This window comes from Rhinoraja longicauda, chromosome 6 (assembly GCF_053455715.1).
Source record: "Rhinoraja longicauda isolate Sanriku21f chromosome 6, sRhiLon1.1, whole genome shotgun sequence".
Lineage (NCBI taxonomy): Eukaryota > Metazoa > Chordata > Chondrichthyes > Rajiformes > Arhynchobatidae > Rhinoraja > Rhinoraja longicauda.
Window position 1 is genome coordinate 62829048 of NC_135958.1, and position 15804 is coordinate 62844851.

At 44.9% G+C, this 15804-nt stretch overlaps 1 protein-coding gene across 3 annotated transcripts in view; it reads left to right on the forward strand.

The window, feature by feature from the left end:
- Positions 1–201: 201 nt before the first annotated feature.
- Positions 202–15804, forward strand: part of acox1 (acyl-CoA oxidase 1, palmitoyl) — a 44087-nt gene continuing 28484 nt past the window's right edge. Inside the window, exons 1-3 of one of the 3 annotated variants that reach the window (XM_078401149.1) lie at positions 202–359; positions 4958–5117; positions 10772–10932. In XM_078401149.1, the coding sequence (XP_078257275.1) occupies positions 251–359; positions 4958–5117; positions 10772–10932 (430 nt within the window). In that variant the 5' untranslated portion in view covers positions 202–250. The remainder of the gene's footprint in view (positions 360–4957; positions 5118–10771; positions 10933–15804) is intronic. The other 2 variants (XM_078401148.1, XM_078401150.1) reach the window with 2 other exon arrangements.

The following is a 15804-nucleotide window of genomic DNA, read 5'->3' on the forward strand; positions in this document are numbered from 1 at the left end:
GAGAGAGAGAGAGAGAGAGAGAGAGAGAGAGAGAGAGAGAGAGAGAGAGAGAGAGAGAGAGAGAGAGAGAGAGAGAGAGAGAGAGAGAGAGAGAGAGAGGCGGTCCCCAACTTGCGTGAGGTGAGAGTTGCCGCTTTAATGGAGAGCGGCGGTCCCCACCTTGCGCGAGGTGAGTTGCCGCTTTAAGGAGGGCGGGCGCGCGCGCGCAGGCGGTTGGGGGGGCGCACCGGCACCGGGAGCCGCCATCGCCATGAACGCGGATCTGCGCAGGGAGCGGGACTCGGCCTCGTTCCGCACCGAGGCCCTCACACAGTTCCTGGATGGGGGGGCCGAGAACACCCGGCGGCGCCGGGAGATCGGTGAGAACCCCGGGGGGCCGGAGTCAGCGCGAGGGCAGACAAAGAGGCGAATGTAGGGGAGGAGGACATGGAGTGGGGGTGGAGGAGAGGCAGACGGAAGGGGAGTTATAGACAATAGACAACAATAGGTGCAGGAGGAGGCCGCCATTCGGCCCTTCGAGTCTGTACGCACCGCCATTCAATGTGATCATGGCTGATCATTCTCAATCAGTACCCCGTTCCTGCCTTCTCCCCATACCCCCTGACTCCACTATCCTTAAGAGCTCTATCCAGCTCTCTCTTGAATGCATTCAAAGAATTGGCCTCCACTGCCTTCTGAGGCAGAGAATTCCACACCTTCACCACTCTCTGACTGAAAAAGTTATTCCTCATCTCCGTTCTAAATGGCCGACCCCTTATTCTTAAACTGTGGCCCCTTGTTCTGGACTCCCCCAACATTGGGAACATGTTTCCTGCCTCTAACGTGTCCAACCCCTTAATAATCTTATACGTTTCGATAAGATCTCCTCTCATCCTTCTAAATTCCAGTGTATACAAGCCTAGTCGATCCAGTCTTTCAACATATGACAGTCCCGCCATTCCGGGAATTAACCTAGTAAACCTACGCTGCACGCCCTCAATAGCAAGAATATCCTTCCTCAAATTTGGAGACCAAAACTGCACACAATACTCCAGGTGCGGTCTCACTCAGGCCCGGTACAACTGCAGAAGGACCTCTTTGCTCCTATACTCAACTCCTCTTGTTATGAAGGCCAACATTCCATTGGCTTTCTTCACTGCCTGCTGTACCTGCATGCTTCCTATCAGTGACTGATGCACTAGGACACCCAGATCTCGTTGTACGTCCCCTTTTCCTAACTTGACACCATTCAGATAATACTCTGCCTTCCTATTCTTACCACCAAAGTGGATAACCTCACACTTATCCACATTAAACTGCATCTGCCATGCATCCGCCCACTCACACAACCTGTCCAAGTCACCCTGCAACCTCATAGCATCTTCCTCACAGTTCACACTACCACCCAGCTTTGTATCATCTGCAAATTTGCTAATGGTACTTTTAATCCCTTCAGTTGGAGGAGAAGCAGATGGAAGGGGAGTTGGAGGAGAAGCAGATGGAAGGGGAGTTGGAGGAGAGGCAGATGGAAGGGGAGTTGGAGGAGAAGCAGATGGAAGGGGAGTTGGAGGAGAAGCAGATGGAAGGGGAGTTGGAGGAGAGGCAGATGGAAGGGAGTTGGAGGAGAAGCAGATGGGAGGGAAGCTGGAGGAGGAAATGAATGGAAATGGAGGGAGAGATGGACGAGATGTAGTAGTAGATGGAAGGGGAGATAGAGGAGATCGAAAGGGGAGATGGAGGAGGACGAAAGGGGGAATGGAGGGGAGATGGAGAAGATGGAAGAGGTAGGTGATGGAGTAGGTGGAAGGGAAGATGGAGGAGGACGGAGGGGGAGATGATGGAGGAGGAGATGGAAGGGGAAATGGAGGGGAGATGAAGATGGAAGGGGTAGATGATGGAGTGGTTGGAAGGGGAGATGGAGTAGATGATGGAAGAGATGGAGGATGCGTGGGGTGGGAGGCGAAGCAGATGTAGGATGGTGAGAGGAACGTTGGTGGGGGACTGGGATGCGGGGAAGAGGAGAGGGTCAAGGACTGTGAAGGGGAGGTGGGGGGTTGTGGAGTGGGGGTCATGGGCAGGCAGCTTTGACAAAGGGGCAGGGGAGTGGCTTTGGTGAGATTGGTGAGGCGGGCAAAGTGGGTCGCTTTTGGTGAGGGGGAAAGATTATGGGTACTTTTTGGGTGGCAAGGTTGAGGTTGGTAAGGGGTTTGGGGAGTGGGTGGGTGGGTGGCGAATGAGGGATGGGTTCTGTATTGGATTTGGTGGCTGAGGAAGTGAACTAGGAGTAATGCCCAAGGCTGAGGGTGTTTTTTAATCTGTTCCTGGGAAAGCAAACACTGCCTCTCTTCCCCTTCACTTTGCGTTTGGACCAAGGGGTTGATGTGGCGATACGGTGATTCAAGAGGTAAATAGCAGTATGGTGGGGGTGATGGCATGGAATCAAAATGATTTGGTTTGCCTAATTAGATTCAAGTTGGCATGGAGGTAGGTGTCGAAAGGTAGTTGTGGAAGTTTTATTTTTGTTGGAGGCATGTGACTAGTGGAGTACCTCTTGCGTCCGTGCTGGGTCCACTGCTGATTACCATCGGATTATTAATACCGATGCTCACTGATTTGTAAGGGTTACATCCCACAGACCCTTACGTGAGTAAGATGTTACATAAGTGGGACTCAGAAGTACTCCTGTGTATGTGTAACTTCACTATTCCTACTATGTCGCACCAGTGGGAGACCTCATGGGATCTCCGACATGGAGACCATGGGGGAGCATCCATACGAACCTATCTGGTTTGTGGAAACAGCCGCATGTGCAATAGTGCACTACCGCCGAAGCACACAACTCTGAAATAAAGCACTGGACTTAAAGAATTGCTTGCGTGTCTACGAGTTTATGTAAGTCGCCTATTACGTAAGTCGGGGAGTGCCTGAATATATGCCCACCTTCCTCGCTTGTAACCACTTATTACCTATGAAAAAGGGTCCTGAACTGAAATGTCACCTATCCAGGCTCTCCAGAGATGCTGCCCAACCTGATGAGTTACTCCTGCACTTTTAAAAACTTTAGTTAGTGGTTCCTAGAGATTTGGATGACACAAATAGAGTTAGCGACGCCATCTGTAACTAGCCTGAATGGCCACCTGTGTGTCTCTGAGCAACTTCAAGGTTTCAAGGTCAGTTTGTTGTCACGTGTACCAATTAAGGTACAGTGAAATTTGAGTTACCATACAGCCATACTAAGTGAAAAGCAACAAGACACACAACCACATAAAATAAAATTTAACATAAACATCCATCACAGCGCTCCCCACATTCTTCACTGTGATGGAAGGTAATAAAGTCCAACCTTCTTCCTCATTATCCTCTTGATAGCTTCAGTTGAACTCTTGTTCCCTGAACAACCTTTGTACTCACTCTCTTTCAATCTTCTGTTTTTATCTTTTGGATAACATCTTTCCAGTTCTTTCAAACCTCATCATTCATTGGTGGAATCTCAGCCATCTATGCAAAATTTAAATTCTCCAAAGTGAGGAAACGTTCAGGTGATTGCTTGAAGGTGTCCTTGTTCAAGGCTGATGGGAATCTGGCGTTGTTACAGCAATGTTCTTTCTAAATGTTTTGTAGTAGTCTTAAGTATATATTGCACAGAAAGAACCAATTCAATCATACAACATTGGTACTAATCCTACATTAATCGTGTTTATTCTTCCTACGTTCTCCCCGGCCGGCTGCACAATTGTACTTCTCATCTAGACTTTAATTTAAAGTGACCATTTACCCTGCCAACATTGAGCACTGGTTTGGGATATGAAGGAGACTGGAGCACCAGGCAAAACTGCATGTGGTCACAGGAAGACCATACAAGCTCCACACAGACGGCTTCTGAGATCAGGATTAAACCCTGGCCCCTGGTACTGTGAAGCAGTGGCTCCACTCGCTGCACCATGGATGACCAAGGAGGTTGTAAACTTGGTCAGGAAGAGTATGTTAGTTTTAAGAAGGTGGCATTAGACAAGGCTTATGAGAAATATGTAATGTGTAGGAAAGAACTCGAGTGGGTGATCAGAAGGGGCCATGAAATGTCATTGGCGAGATGAATTAAGGAAAATCTCAAGGCTTTTTATATGTTGTTAAAAATAAGGGGGTGACCAGGGAGAAGATATGACCACTCAAAGATAATTTGTGCTTGGAATCAGGTGATGTAGGTGAGGTACTAAACGAGTATTTTGCATCTGTATTCACGGAGAAGGACTTGGGGGACAGCAAGATCAGTGTCAAGAATACAAATATGCAAAAGCAGTTTGAGATCGTGAAGGAGATGGTGCCGAGGCTCTTGGAAAAGTCCCTAAGGCCTGATGGGATCTTGGACGGCATCAGCAATGAGCGGAAGGGTCTGTTTCAATGCTGCATGACACAATTGGGCAATTCAGCCCCTTTAATCGGCACTGCAATTCTGCCAGTTAGCTGTTAATCTGGACCGTGGCTGCATTTTCTCACCTTGTGCCCACATCGATTCAATATCCATGGCAGCAAAATCAAGTCTTTGGATACTGTAAAGCTTCCAACTATGTCTAAATAGATTCCTTGCACTTTTAACATAGTATCGCTGCTTTGATCTGTGTTATTTCCTTTTAAATGTGTAGCTTTAATCTTTGAGTACTACTTTTTCTGTCCATAGCCCACCAATTGTATTGTATTTTGACTGTATTTTCACCATGGGATGATGTATTTGTTTTTGCTTTAGCCAGAGCTTTGAGGTCATGGTATGGAAAAAGTAGTACTGTGGAAATATCTTGGCAATTGGTCCATGGTTTGGAATGCAAGTGAGAAACGAGGTGAAATATTGTCCGAAGTCCATTACATGAAGAGTGACCCAGTGATTGAGGCTCTTGCTGCTGATCACCCTCTGTGACCTGGGTTTACATGCCTGATTGGATTATTTTATGCTAATCCCTGTGTGCTTGTTTTCCTTGTAATTTAGAAGCTCTTGCTCTTAACGATCCTGAGTTCCAACACGAAGACCTGAACTTCATGACCTGTAGTGAGCGATATGATGTAGCTGTGAGGAAAAGCTCCCTGATGGTGAGGAAGATCCGGGAGCATGACATCTCAAATCCAGAGGAAATCATGTTCTTCAAAAGGTGTGTGTGCTGTAGAAAGCTCATCGATGTAGTTTGTACGCAATCTCCTAGCAGGAAATATTGGTGGGAAACATCTGCTCTCGGGCATACTTGCTATGTGTTCCCTCTAATAGGCGATCAAGAGTTAAGGAAATTCAGAACTTTATAATTAAACCTAAGCCCTGACAGAGCAAAATCAGGAAATACTTCTTTTGATTCATAGGTTCTAGCAGCAGGATTAGGCCATTTGGCCCATCAAGTCTACTCTGCCATTCAATCATGGCTGATCTATCTTCCCCTCTCAACCCCATTCTCCTGCCTTCACCCATAACCCCTGATACCCATACTCATCAAGAATCTCTCGATCTCTGCCTGAAAAATATCCATTGACATGGCCTCCACAGCTGTCTGTGGCAATGAATTCCATAGATTCACCGCCCATTGACTAAATAAATTCCTCCACATCTCTTTTTATTCTGAGGCTATGGCCTCAGGTCTTAGACTCTCCCACTAGTGGAAACATCCTCTCCACTTCCACTACATCCAGGCCTTTCACTATTTGGTTAGTTTCAATGATGTTCCCTGTCATCCTTCAAAATTCCAGCAAGTACAGGCCCGGTGCCTTCAAACGCTCTTCTATTGTTAACTCTATCATTCTCATAAACCCCCTCCAATGCCAACACATCCTTCTTCAAACATGGAGCCTAAAACTGCTCACAATACTCCAAATGTGGTCTGACCAGGGCATAAAGCCTCGGCATTACATCCCTGTTTATGTATTTTAACCCTCTCAAAATAAATGCTAGCATTGCATTTGCCTTCCTTACTACCGATTCGACTTGCAAATTAACTTTTTGGGAATATTGAACCGGTACTCCCAAGTTCCTTTGCACCTCTGATTTCTGAATTCCCCCCCCCCCCATTAGAAAATAGTCTATGCTTTTATTCCTACTGCTTTTGCTACACTGCCTGCCCTCCAACCATCTTAGTTTCTACATGTTTGGTTTCTCCTTCACACTGAAACCTATCCCTTTCAATGGTTATGTATTTTTTGGGTTAATGCAGGTTTGAGATTCGGGTAGTAATTGTTTGACAAAGGATGTGAAGCTGGGATACCAATTAACCTAGAAAATGGAAATAGGCTATGTAAACCCTTGAGGTTTGCCATATTATATCATCGATGACCATCTTACTTGTAACTCTGGATTCCCACAAATCCAGTGAAATAAAATATGCCAGGATGGAGAATTTTGAAGCTTCATAGACCATGAATGTAATCTTGATTTAATCCAAACATTTATTTAATTATCAAATTGAGGCGCAGAATGGCCTTGCCGTTGCTGACTCCCATCTTCTATCCTTTGGAGTGACTCAAAGGCACTTAGTATACAGCTCGTGTTTTACAAACTTTCTGGTGGAAAATTTATTCCTGATGAAAATTCTGCAGGGATTTCACTTTAGTTGATGAAAAAGTGGTCACATTAAGTCAGTGCTGTAGTCTGCTTTAAAATAACACCATGATGTTGAAAGAAAGACCAGTGTGCTTTCAAATAGAACAGAAGTGACATGGGTCATGGTCCTTGGGGTTTGCATAGATCAGCAGCCAAAGATTTGTTTGCTTGCTGAGCCACTCGAAGGTTACAGAATTAGTTGTTTTTAAAAAAAATAAACCCGATGCCACAGAACGGGATTAAAAACAGGTCATTGATCACCTGTCCATTAAAATCTGCAGTCGTGCTAATTTGAAGCTTTCTATTTCTTAAAATGTGATCATCCCAGTAATTCAGATAGTTTCACAAATTAGACTAGATGTATTAACGTTTAGATAAAATTTCTACTGCCATCTTAGTCTCTAGGAGCAGAATTGAAGGTGGTATGTAATTATAGATTTAATGTTAAGTTGATGTGGGTTAATATGGGAACATATGGTAATCTGAGACTTCATCCAGTACATGGGAATAGAACACTTAAATTATTGACTTTGGTTTAAAATTAAGATGGCTTTCTGTCAGATTAATTATTGATTATCTTAATTATTAATTAAATTCCATCCTATGATAGTGTCCTTGGGTCTTTTTGACAACGTCATGGCTACTGGGGCCAGTCCAGATGTTCTATACGGTCTAGTCCCTGGTGAGAAATAGAAGTTTACATGCACCCGATCGTTGTACTCACAAGGCAACTCCTATGTGAAGTCCACACGATATTGTAAACGTGGCACCTCTTTCATAGTATCTGTTTCCTTATGTTTGAACTGTCCTTTGCCCTCTAGATTGAGTCAAACATTTTGTCAGATTAAATCAGTGAAGACTCGTTGTTTATGGCAGTTTAGATTGAGGTTATAAATTTGTTGAATCAAATAAATTGTTTGTTAAAGTGAGTATTGTAAGAGTGTAATTCAGAGCCAAGGGCAACCTAGGATCTGGGTGTAAGACTGTTAGAGCTACCATGTCCATATATTATTTTTGCTATCTTACATGGGCAAATAATCCTGATTTTCCTTTGCATACAAACAGTGTGGTGAAGTCTCTGTACAACCTTTTACCAAGCTTAATTGTTTGACCCTATTTGTATGACTTTGGAAAAGAATGCTGAGCATATGAATTACTTAAAAACAGTTCATGATGTCTTTAGGTCAATGTGCAAGAGCCTCAAATATTTTAATACTCTTCTGATTAGAACGTAGCACAACAACGGGCCCTTCGGCCTACAATGTTTATGCCGAACATGATGCCAAATTAAACTAATCTCGCTTGGCTGTATGTGATCCATATCCTCTTTTCCCTACACTACCAATGCCTATCTAAAAGCCTCTTAAACGCTACTATTGTGTCTGCCTCCAACTCTCCTGGCAATATGTTCTAGCCTCCCACCACTCTATGTAATAACAAAATACTTGTTGGTTTATCCCTGCTGTATCTTCAGACAGTATTCCTCACTGTCTAGAACTCCTCCAATTTTGGTATCATCAGTGAACTTACTCACCAACCCATCTACATTTATGTCCAGGTCATATATCACCAACAGCAGAGGTCCCAGCACAGATGTCTGTGGAACTGCACTGGTCACAAACCTCCAGCCAGATCATCTGCCTTCCACATGACCCTCTGTCTTCTTTGAGTAAGCCAGTTCTGAATCTATATGTCCAAGTCATCGCGTATCCCATACATCCTTCGGGACCGCTCCCTGACACCACAGGCAGACACAGACAGGCGAGTGGGCATGAACGAGCACGGATGGGTGCGAGCCTGGACGGACAGGCTTGAGCGCAGACAGACATACGGGCGCATGAGGACGGGCAGATGGGCGCGAGTGCAGACAGACGAACGCAAGTCAGCCAGCACGGATGGGCGCGAGTGTGGACAGACAGATGGATGGCATGAGCGTGGGCAGTTGTGCAAGGACGGACAGACACACACTGAAACGGGCAGACAGGCGGGTGCGAGGACTGCCAGACGGACGCGGGTGGACAGACAGACACGGATGGCCAGACGGGCGGGCGCGGGCAGACACGCAGATGGACGGCCGAGGGTGGACGGTCAGTCACAGACAGGCTGACCCGGGCACGTACGCGAGGGTGGACGAACACAGACAGAGTGGAGCAGTGCTCCAGATTTTAATTATTCTTTATCCGAGTTTGCCATGAATAACTCATCATTGCAGTTGGATGCTGATCTCACCCAGTGCACGCTCTTACTCAATGCACGCTCCCACCCAGTGCACTCTCACCCAAAGCACTCTCTCAGCTGATGTTAACACAGCCCCCTTAAATTGTTGCCTTATATTCCTTTGAGCAGTGCTGAAATTGACCCCAACTTTCGTTCTGGTCCGCCTGGTTCCATGATGTTCTAGAGAAAATGGATGGCCTCTGATCCATTTAATCTTTCATCCTAATATAAAGACAAAATCATGGGAAAAATGCATGTGAAAGAGCATTTGTGGAGAGAGAGGAGTACAAGTTTTGGTGACTGGTAAAATGTCAATGACTTTCTCCCCACGGATGCTCGCAGATGTGCTGTATTTTCAGCACTTTGGTTTATTTAAGATTTCCCGCATCTGGAGATTTCTGTTTTTTGTTTCCTCTCTCCTTTCATCCTAGGTTGCAGTAAAAGTGTAATGTGTCCATTACGGTTCTCATCTCATTCTTCCTGATGAATAGTTTGCTTTAATGTCTGTAGGACATAACTTGGCGACTTGTTTTTAGGACCTGGAACATTTTGAAAGAGCTATCCTTAAAACTTGTCCATTAGTGAGTAATCCTGAACCAGAACAACCAATTTCATTGTTTTGTTTAGCATTTTCTCTGAGAGAGTAATTTAGACATTTGATCATCGTCTAGTGCTCAGCAGAGTACATCTTTATGATGCAATGTGTATTGAAATACTGAGATGTGGATAAATTATTTAGTAATGTAGATTATTGTTTCAATCACCAGTCATCATCTATTATTTCTGGATTATTAATATGATCGGAGACATTCGGCTTTTTGCAATATACCAAGATTATTGATACTTGTCAGCCATGCTTTCTGTTTTTAATAATAGGAAATGTGGTTCAGGCATGGAAAGATACCCCTGAGATATGTTTCCTCCATAACATTGATTCTCTGGCTGATTTAAACATAGAAAATAGGTGCAGGAGGAGGCCATTTGGCCCTTCGAGCCAGCATTTGAAGGAAAATGCAAGGATTCTTGCTATTCTGCCTTTTAACTCATCGTTGAGCATAATCAAGGGTTGTAGCATGTCTGGAAGCTTTCATTCCTAATCTTTATTGAATTAACTGGTCGTCACAGTGGTGTGGGGGGGTGTTGGAGAAAGTAGCATTGCTGAATTTAGAATCAAAATCTGTCTGTTATGGATGGAAACTGAACATGCTTTCCTGCTTTAGTTTGCCACTTGCTGGAAGTTCGTGTGGATTTAGGTGTGATAGTGTTGACCTCATCATGCAGTTTTCCACTTGGGGCTGCATGGAAGAGAACCACTCAGCAGTGGAAACTACATTAGCTTAAACCGTATGCTTCCAGACAAGGATAGCCAGTCGAAGGTGGAAGGAGAACATACACTTGTTATCCCTAAGACACGAGGTGATGCGGAATCATGTATATGTCCATTGAGTTTATTGGTTGTTGTAGAAGCAAGCACATGAGATATCCACAAAACTAAAAGGTAATATTTTTCAATATTCGTAACATTGATTTCTCTTGATCCGCCACCCTGTCACTATCACAGCTGTTGAATTGATTGTAACCTGCAACAATTCTTGTGCATTGTTGTAAAGTAAACTGACTGCTGATGTTGAGAAAACAGCACAAAAACAGGCGCTTTGGCCCAACTCATCTGAGAAAGCTGCAGTCATAGGTGCCCCCCTTTGATTAAGACAAGATGATCCCAAGGCCTGCTTGATGGGCAATATTTTCCCTGTAATTCCATCCAATATTCTTTCTCTGAGCCAAAACCTTTTTTTATAGAATTATTTGTTTCTGTGCAAGTCATTACAGGTGTCTCAATTTTTAGATTTCTCCATTTGCACAATAGCACTCAAACCGTTTAGTGGTAAAGTGTTTTCTCTGTAGCCAATATTCAAAAGATCTTGTTAGGTAGAGCATGGGTATGTTGTACAATAAATATTACATGGCTAGTGTCATCATGCTATATTAATTAATTGTACCCTGCAGAGCTTGTCTGTCCAGCAAGGTAGAACCTCTGAATCTCCACTTTGGCATGTTCATACCCACCTTGAAGAATCAGTGTACTTCAGAGCAGAAAGAGAAGTGGCTGCACCTGTGTTACAACATGCAGTGCATCGGCACCTACGCCCAGACCGAGATGGGTCACGGTTAGTGCTTCCAGAAGATGGTTGGTCTTCCATTCATAATGCTTCTGGGGAGATGCCCATATGCTGTTCTTGGTTTCAGTTGAATACTGAGTCAAAGGCACCTGGGGGTGGTGGGAGGGTAGTGTGGGGAGGGAGGGCAATGGTGCTGGTGTGCAGTACTTCCAGTGAGGGCTGTACGGTGAGATGTCATTGTCATTTAGCTTAAAGACTGCACAGCAGGCAGTTGGTGACAAACGGGTGCCTACCTTCTACACCTCTTGGTACACTACGCTGGCCCACCTCCTCTAGACTGCATTGATGGTGGAATAGGAGGGTCAGTCACCTAGCCCGGCTCAGTTGAGGTCTTTTAAGATGCATGTCTTTATGCATCAGCCTTTTGATTTTTGGTGTGACTGACTGGTATCATTTGACACATGGCACCTGAGGTACAATTTACCAAGTTGTAACTCGCTCTTCTAAACTCCACTGGTTGCAAGCTGAGGCTGTCTAATATTTTCTCATGGGACTATGTACACCAGGTAAACCTTCTCTGAGTTGGTTTCGATGCATTAAAATCTTTCCTTAAATAAAGGGAGTGATACTGTATATAGGACACCTGATATGATCTCGCCAATAATTAACTAAAGCAAAACCTCATTCCTATTGTATTCAATGTTCCTAGTAATAAACCATAACGATCTGTTGCTTTTCCTGATCAGATGCAATGCCAGCCTTTTGCAAATTGTGTGTTCGGTCATCTTAGCCCCTCTGTGCTGCAGAGCTTTACAGTTTATTCCTTTTACATATCCCCACTTTATACTCCCAAATCTTTACCCATTCACCAAACCTATCTACATCCATTAATAGCCACTTTGTCCTCTCTGCAGTTTGTTTTCCTCTTTGAGTAAGCAACAAGTTTAGCAATGATTGCTGGAAGTCAGTTACATACATTGCCAAATAATGAGGCCCCAGCACTCATCCTTGTGGTACGCCTATTCATTGTATCATCTGCTTATGCCTCCTCTGTCCATTGGCCACTTTTCTATCACATCAATATGTTATCTGCTCTCCAATGATCTTTTATTTTCTACAGTAAGTTTTGATGCAACACTTTTATCAGATGCCTTCTGGAATTCTTAGTACATCCACTGGTTCTGCTTCATCCAGGGAATGTGTTAATTTTTTTTTTTTAATCCAATAAATTTGCCAAACGTGATTTACCTTGCACAAAGCCATCATCACTTTGCCTGATTACCTTGAACTTTTCTAGGTCTCCTGCTATAATATCTTGTGGCTTCCAACATTTTCCATATGACAGATGTAAACTTGTGAAAATCAAAAAGACTGCAAATGCTTGAAATCTGGGGGGGGGGGAGCAGTGACTGTTGGGAGAAAGTCAGCAGATCAGGCAGTTTCTATGGAAAGAAACGGTCAACCTTTTTGTGTCTCGGACTTGAAACATTAATCCTGTTTCTCTCCACAGATGCTGTCTGACCTGCTGAATGTTTCCAGCATGTCGTTTTTGTTACAGATGCTAAACTGACTGGACTGTTGTTTCCTGCTATCTTCCCCTTTTAAAAAATAATTATACTTATAGCCTTATTTCCAGTCGCAAATGCGGAAGGCATGTATAAAGGGATAAATGGTTTGAGATGCTCTGTTTTTGCCTTTGTGATCTTGGCCACTGTGGATGGCACAGTGGTGCAGCAGTAGAGTTGCTGCAATACAGCGCTAGAGTTCAGGGTTCGATCCTGACCCGGAGTTTGTACGTTCTCCCTGTGACCACATGGGTTTTCTCTGGGCATTCCGATTTCCTTCCACATTCCAAAGACATCAGTGTGTGTCTTGTAAGAATTTGGCTTCGGTAAAATTATAAATTATCCCTAGTATGTAGGATGGTGCAAATGTACAGGGTGATCGCTGATCAACATGGACTCGGTGGGACAAAAGGCCTGTTTCCGAGCTGTATTTCCAAAGTCTAAAGACTTATTTGGGATTGGATCATGAAGTTAGCTGAAAGTAATTTGGAAGCAATGGGAAATTATTTCATTTGCTAATATATGCTTTTAGATAAGGTAACACACAAAATCTGCCAAATGTGGAAGCCCATGTATAGGGGCAGGTCTAGGGATAGCGAACAGTCATTATGTTACTGTTCCAGACAGTGATCCCAGGACAAAGCTCTTGAGGATATTTTGCAGATGACTTGGAAGTACGATACACAGTTAGGTGGCATGAGCAGACATGTCGAAGATGAAAATTGAGGCAATGTACTCAACAAGGTGCAATTATAATGTGGCTGCAGGTGCATTCGATGTTCCACATCAATGGTAAATCAAAGTATAATTTTGTCTTGCCTTTTCTACCAGTATCTGACCACTGCAATTTTGGGCAGTCTGGAGATGTGTGCAAGGTGAGATGGGGCGGAGGCGGTACGTGGGAGGGAGGAGAATAGAAAGTGCTGATCAACCCTGGTTGTGGGTATGATGGGATGAACAGCGGGAGGGCTGTAAAAATAGGAATTGGGTGTCACGCCAGCAATAGCTTTACCATTAATGACGTGTTTGATGTCTGTCTCTGTGGGTTAGCTGCTGGCATTGCCTCTGGTCACTAGGGCGGCACGGTGGCGCAGCGGTAGAGTTGCTGCTTTACAGCGAATGCAGCGCCGGAGACTCAGGTTCGATCCTGACTACGGGTGCTGTACTGTAAGGAGTTTGTACGTTCTCCCCGTGACCTGCGTGGGTTTTCTCCGAGATCTTCGGTTTCCTCCCACACTCCAAAGACGTACAGGTATGTAGGTTAATTGACTGGGTATATGTAAAAATTGTCCCTAGTGTGTGTAGGATAGTGTTAGTGTGCGGGGATCACTGGGCGGTGCGGACATGGTGGGCCAAAAAGGCCTGTTTCCGCGCTGTATCTGAAATATGAAAAAATATGAAAAATAATATGGCATCTTTTACTGTAGGACAGAGAATGGCGTTCATATGCAAGATGTGACCATTAGAGTTAACTAGTTGTCAGCAGTGCTGACTGACAGTAGGCAGCACAGTGGTGCAGCTAATAAAGCTGCTGTTTTACAACGCCAGTGAGGCGAGTCCGATCCCGACCGTGGTTGTTGATGGTGTGGAGATGTTCTCTCTCTGATCACATAGGTTTCCTCGGGTACTTCAATTTCCTCCCACATCTCAAAGATGTGCTTATTGATAGGTTAGTTTGCCCCTAATGTATAGGTGAATGATAGAATCAGGGAGGGAGTTGTTGAGAATGTGGGAATAGTGTACTTTGGTGGATGGTGGTAGACTTGGTGAGCCATGGGTCTGTTTCTGTACTGTAACTTTCTTTCACGATGACGATAAGTGGTTTTGATGCGCAAGAGATTTCAGATGCTAATGTCTGTACAAACAAAAAGGAATTGCTGGAGGAATGCAGATGAGGCAGCAAGAGTGGAGGGAAGGGACAGTAAATGTTTTGGATTGAAACCCTTTATCTAGACTGAGAGGGGAGATGGCCAGCATAGCTAGTGGTGGGGGGATGCAAAAACAAATAAGCGATAGGTGAGGAGGGGTAGACGGGCAGATAACATTCAGGTGGGTCAGGGAAAGTCGTAAATGACGACAGAGGCTGGGGGGATGATAAGTAGAGGATAAAAGCTGCAGATTCTGGAATCTGATAGGAAAGGAAGGTGAAGACTGGCACTGTCAGTTGTAATGATTTCACACGGAGACGTCAACTATTCTTTTCCCTCCACTGCTGGTGCCTGACCCACTGAGTTTCTCCAGAGCTCTTCTTAATGTGGTTTTGAAGCAGTGTGCATGGTCTAAAACGGAACATAGAACTGTACAGCACAAGATCAGGACCTGCAGCCTACAGTGCCCATGCCGATTATGATTCCGACCAACTTTTACCTGCCTGCACATAACTCATAATCTCCCCACTCCCTACATATCCACATGCCTATCCAAATGTCTCTTAAAAGCCACTATTGTATCTGGCTCAACCACCACCCCTGGCAACACCTTGCATGCACTCGACACCCTCTGTGCAAAAAATAACGCCGCACACATCTTTAAATGTTGCCCCTTTCACAGTGAGGTAATAGTCTGTCTCCTGCGATGGACACAGTGAGATAATCACCTTCCCTTTTTTGATCTCACCGCCACCATCAAAGGAGAGACTGTAGAATGAATGACCTCTATTACAGATCTAATGCCTCCCACAGATATCTGGACCACATTTCTTCCCACTCTGCCTCCTGCAAAGACTATCCCCCAACTCCCAATTTCTCCGTCTCCACCGCATCTGCACCCAAGATGAGATGTTCCATACCAGGACATCTGAGATGTTCTCATTCTTCAGGGATGGGGGTTCCCCTCTTCTGTCAAAGATGAGCCTTCGCATGTGTCTCTCGGTAAACTCCTAGCTCCGCTCTTGCTCCTCTCCCCAGTCGCAACAGGGACAAGGTCCCCTGAGTCGCACCTTTCACCCTGTCAGCTGTCGCACACAGCACATAATCCTCCATTTTTGCCAACTCCAATGGGATCCCACCACTAGTTACATCTTCCGATCTCCACCCCTTTCCACAGAGACCGCTCCCACCGCAACTCACAGGTTCACATCTCTTTGCCCCCAAACCACCCCTTCCCCAGGTACTTTCCTCTGCACCTGGAGAAGATGCATCACCTGTCCCTACACCTCCCTCAACTCCATCCAGGGACCCTGGCAGTCCTTTCAGGTGAGGCACAGGTTCACTTGCAGCTCCTCCAACCTCATCTACTGTATCCGTTGTTTTCAGTGTGGACTTTTATATACCAGCGAGACCAAGCGCAGACTGGGCAATTGTTTCACTGAACACCTTCACTCGGTCCGTCCGCCTTGGCCTATGTGATCTGGTTG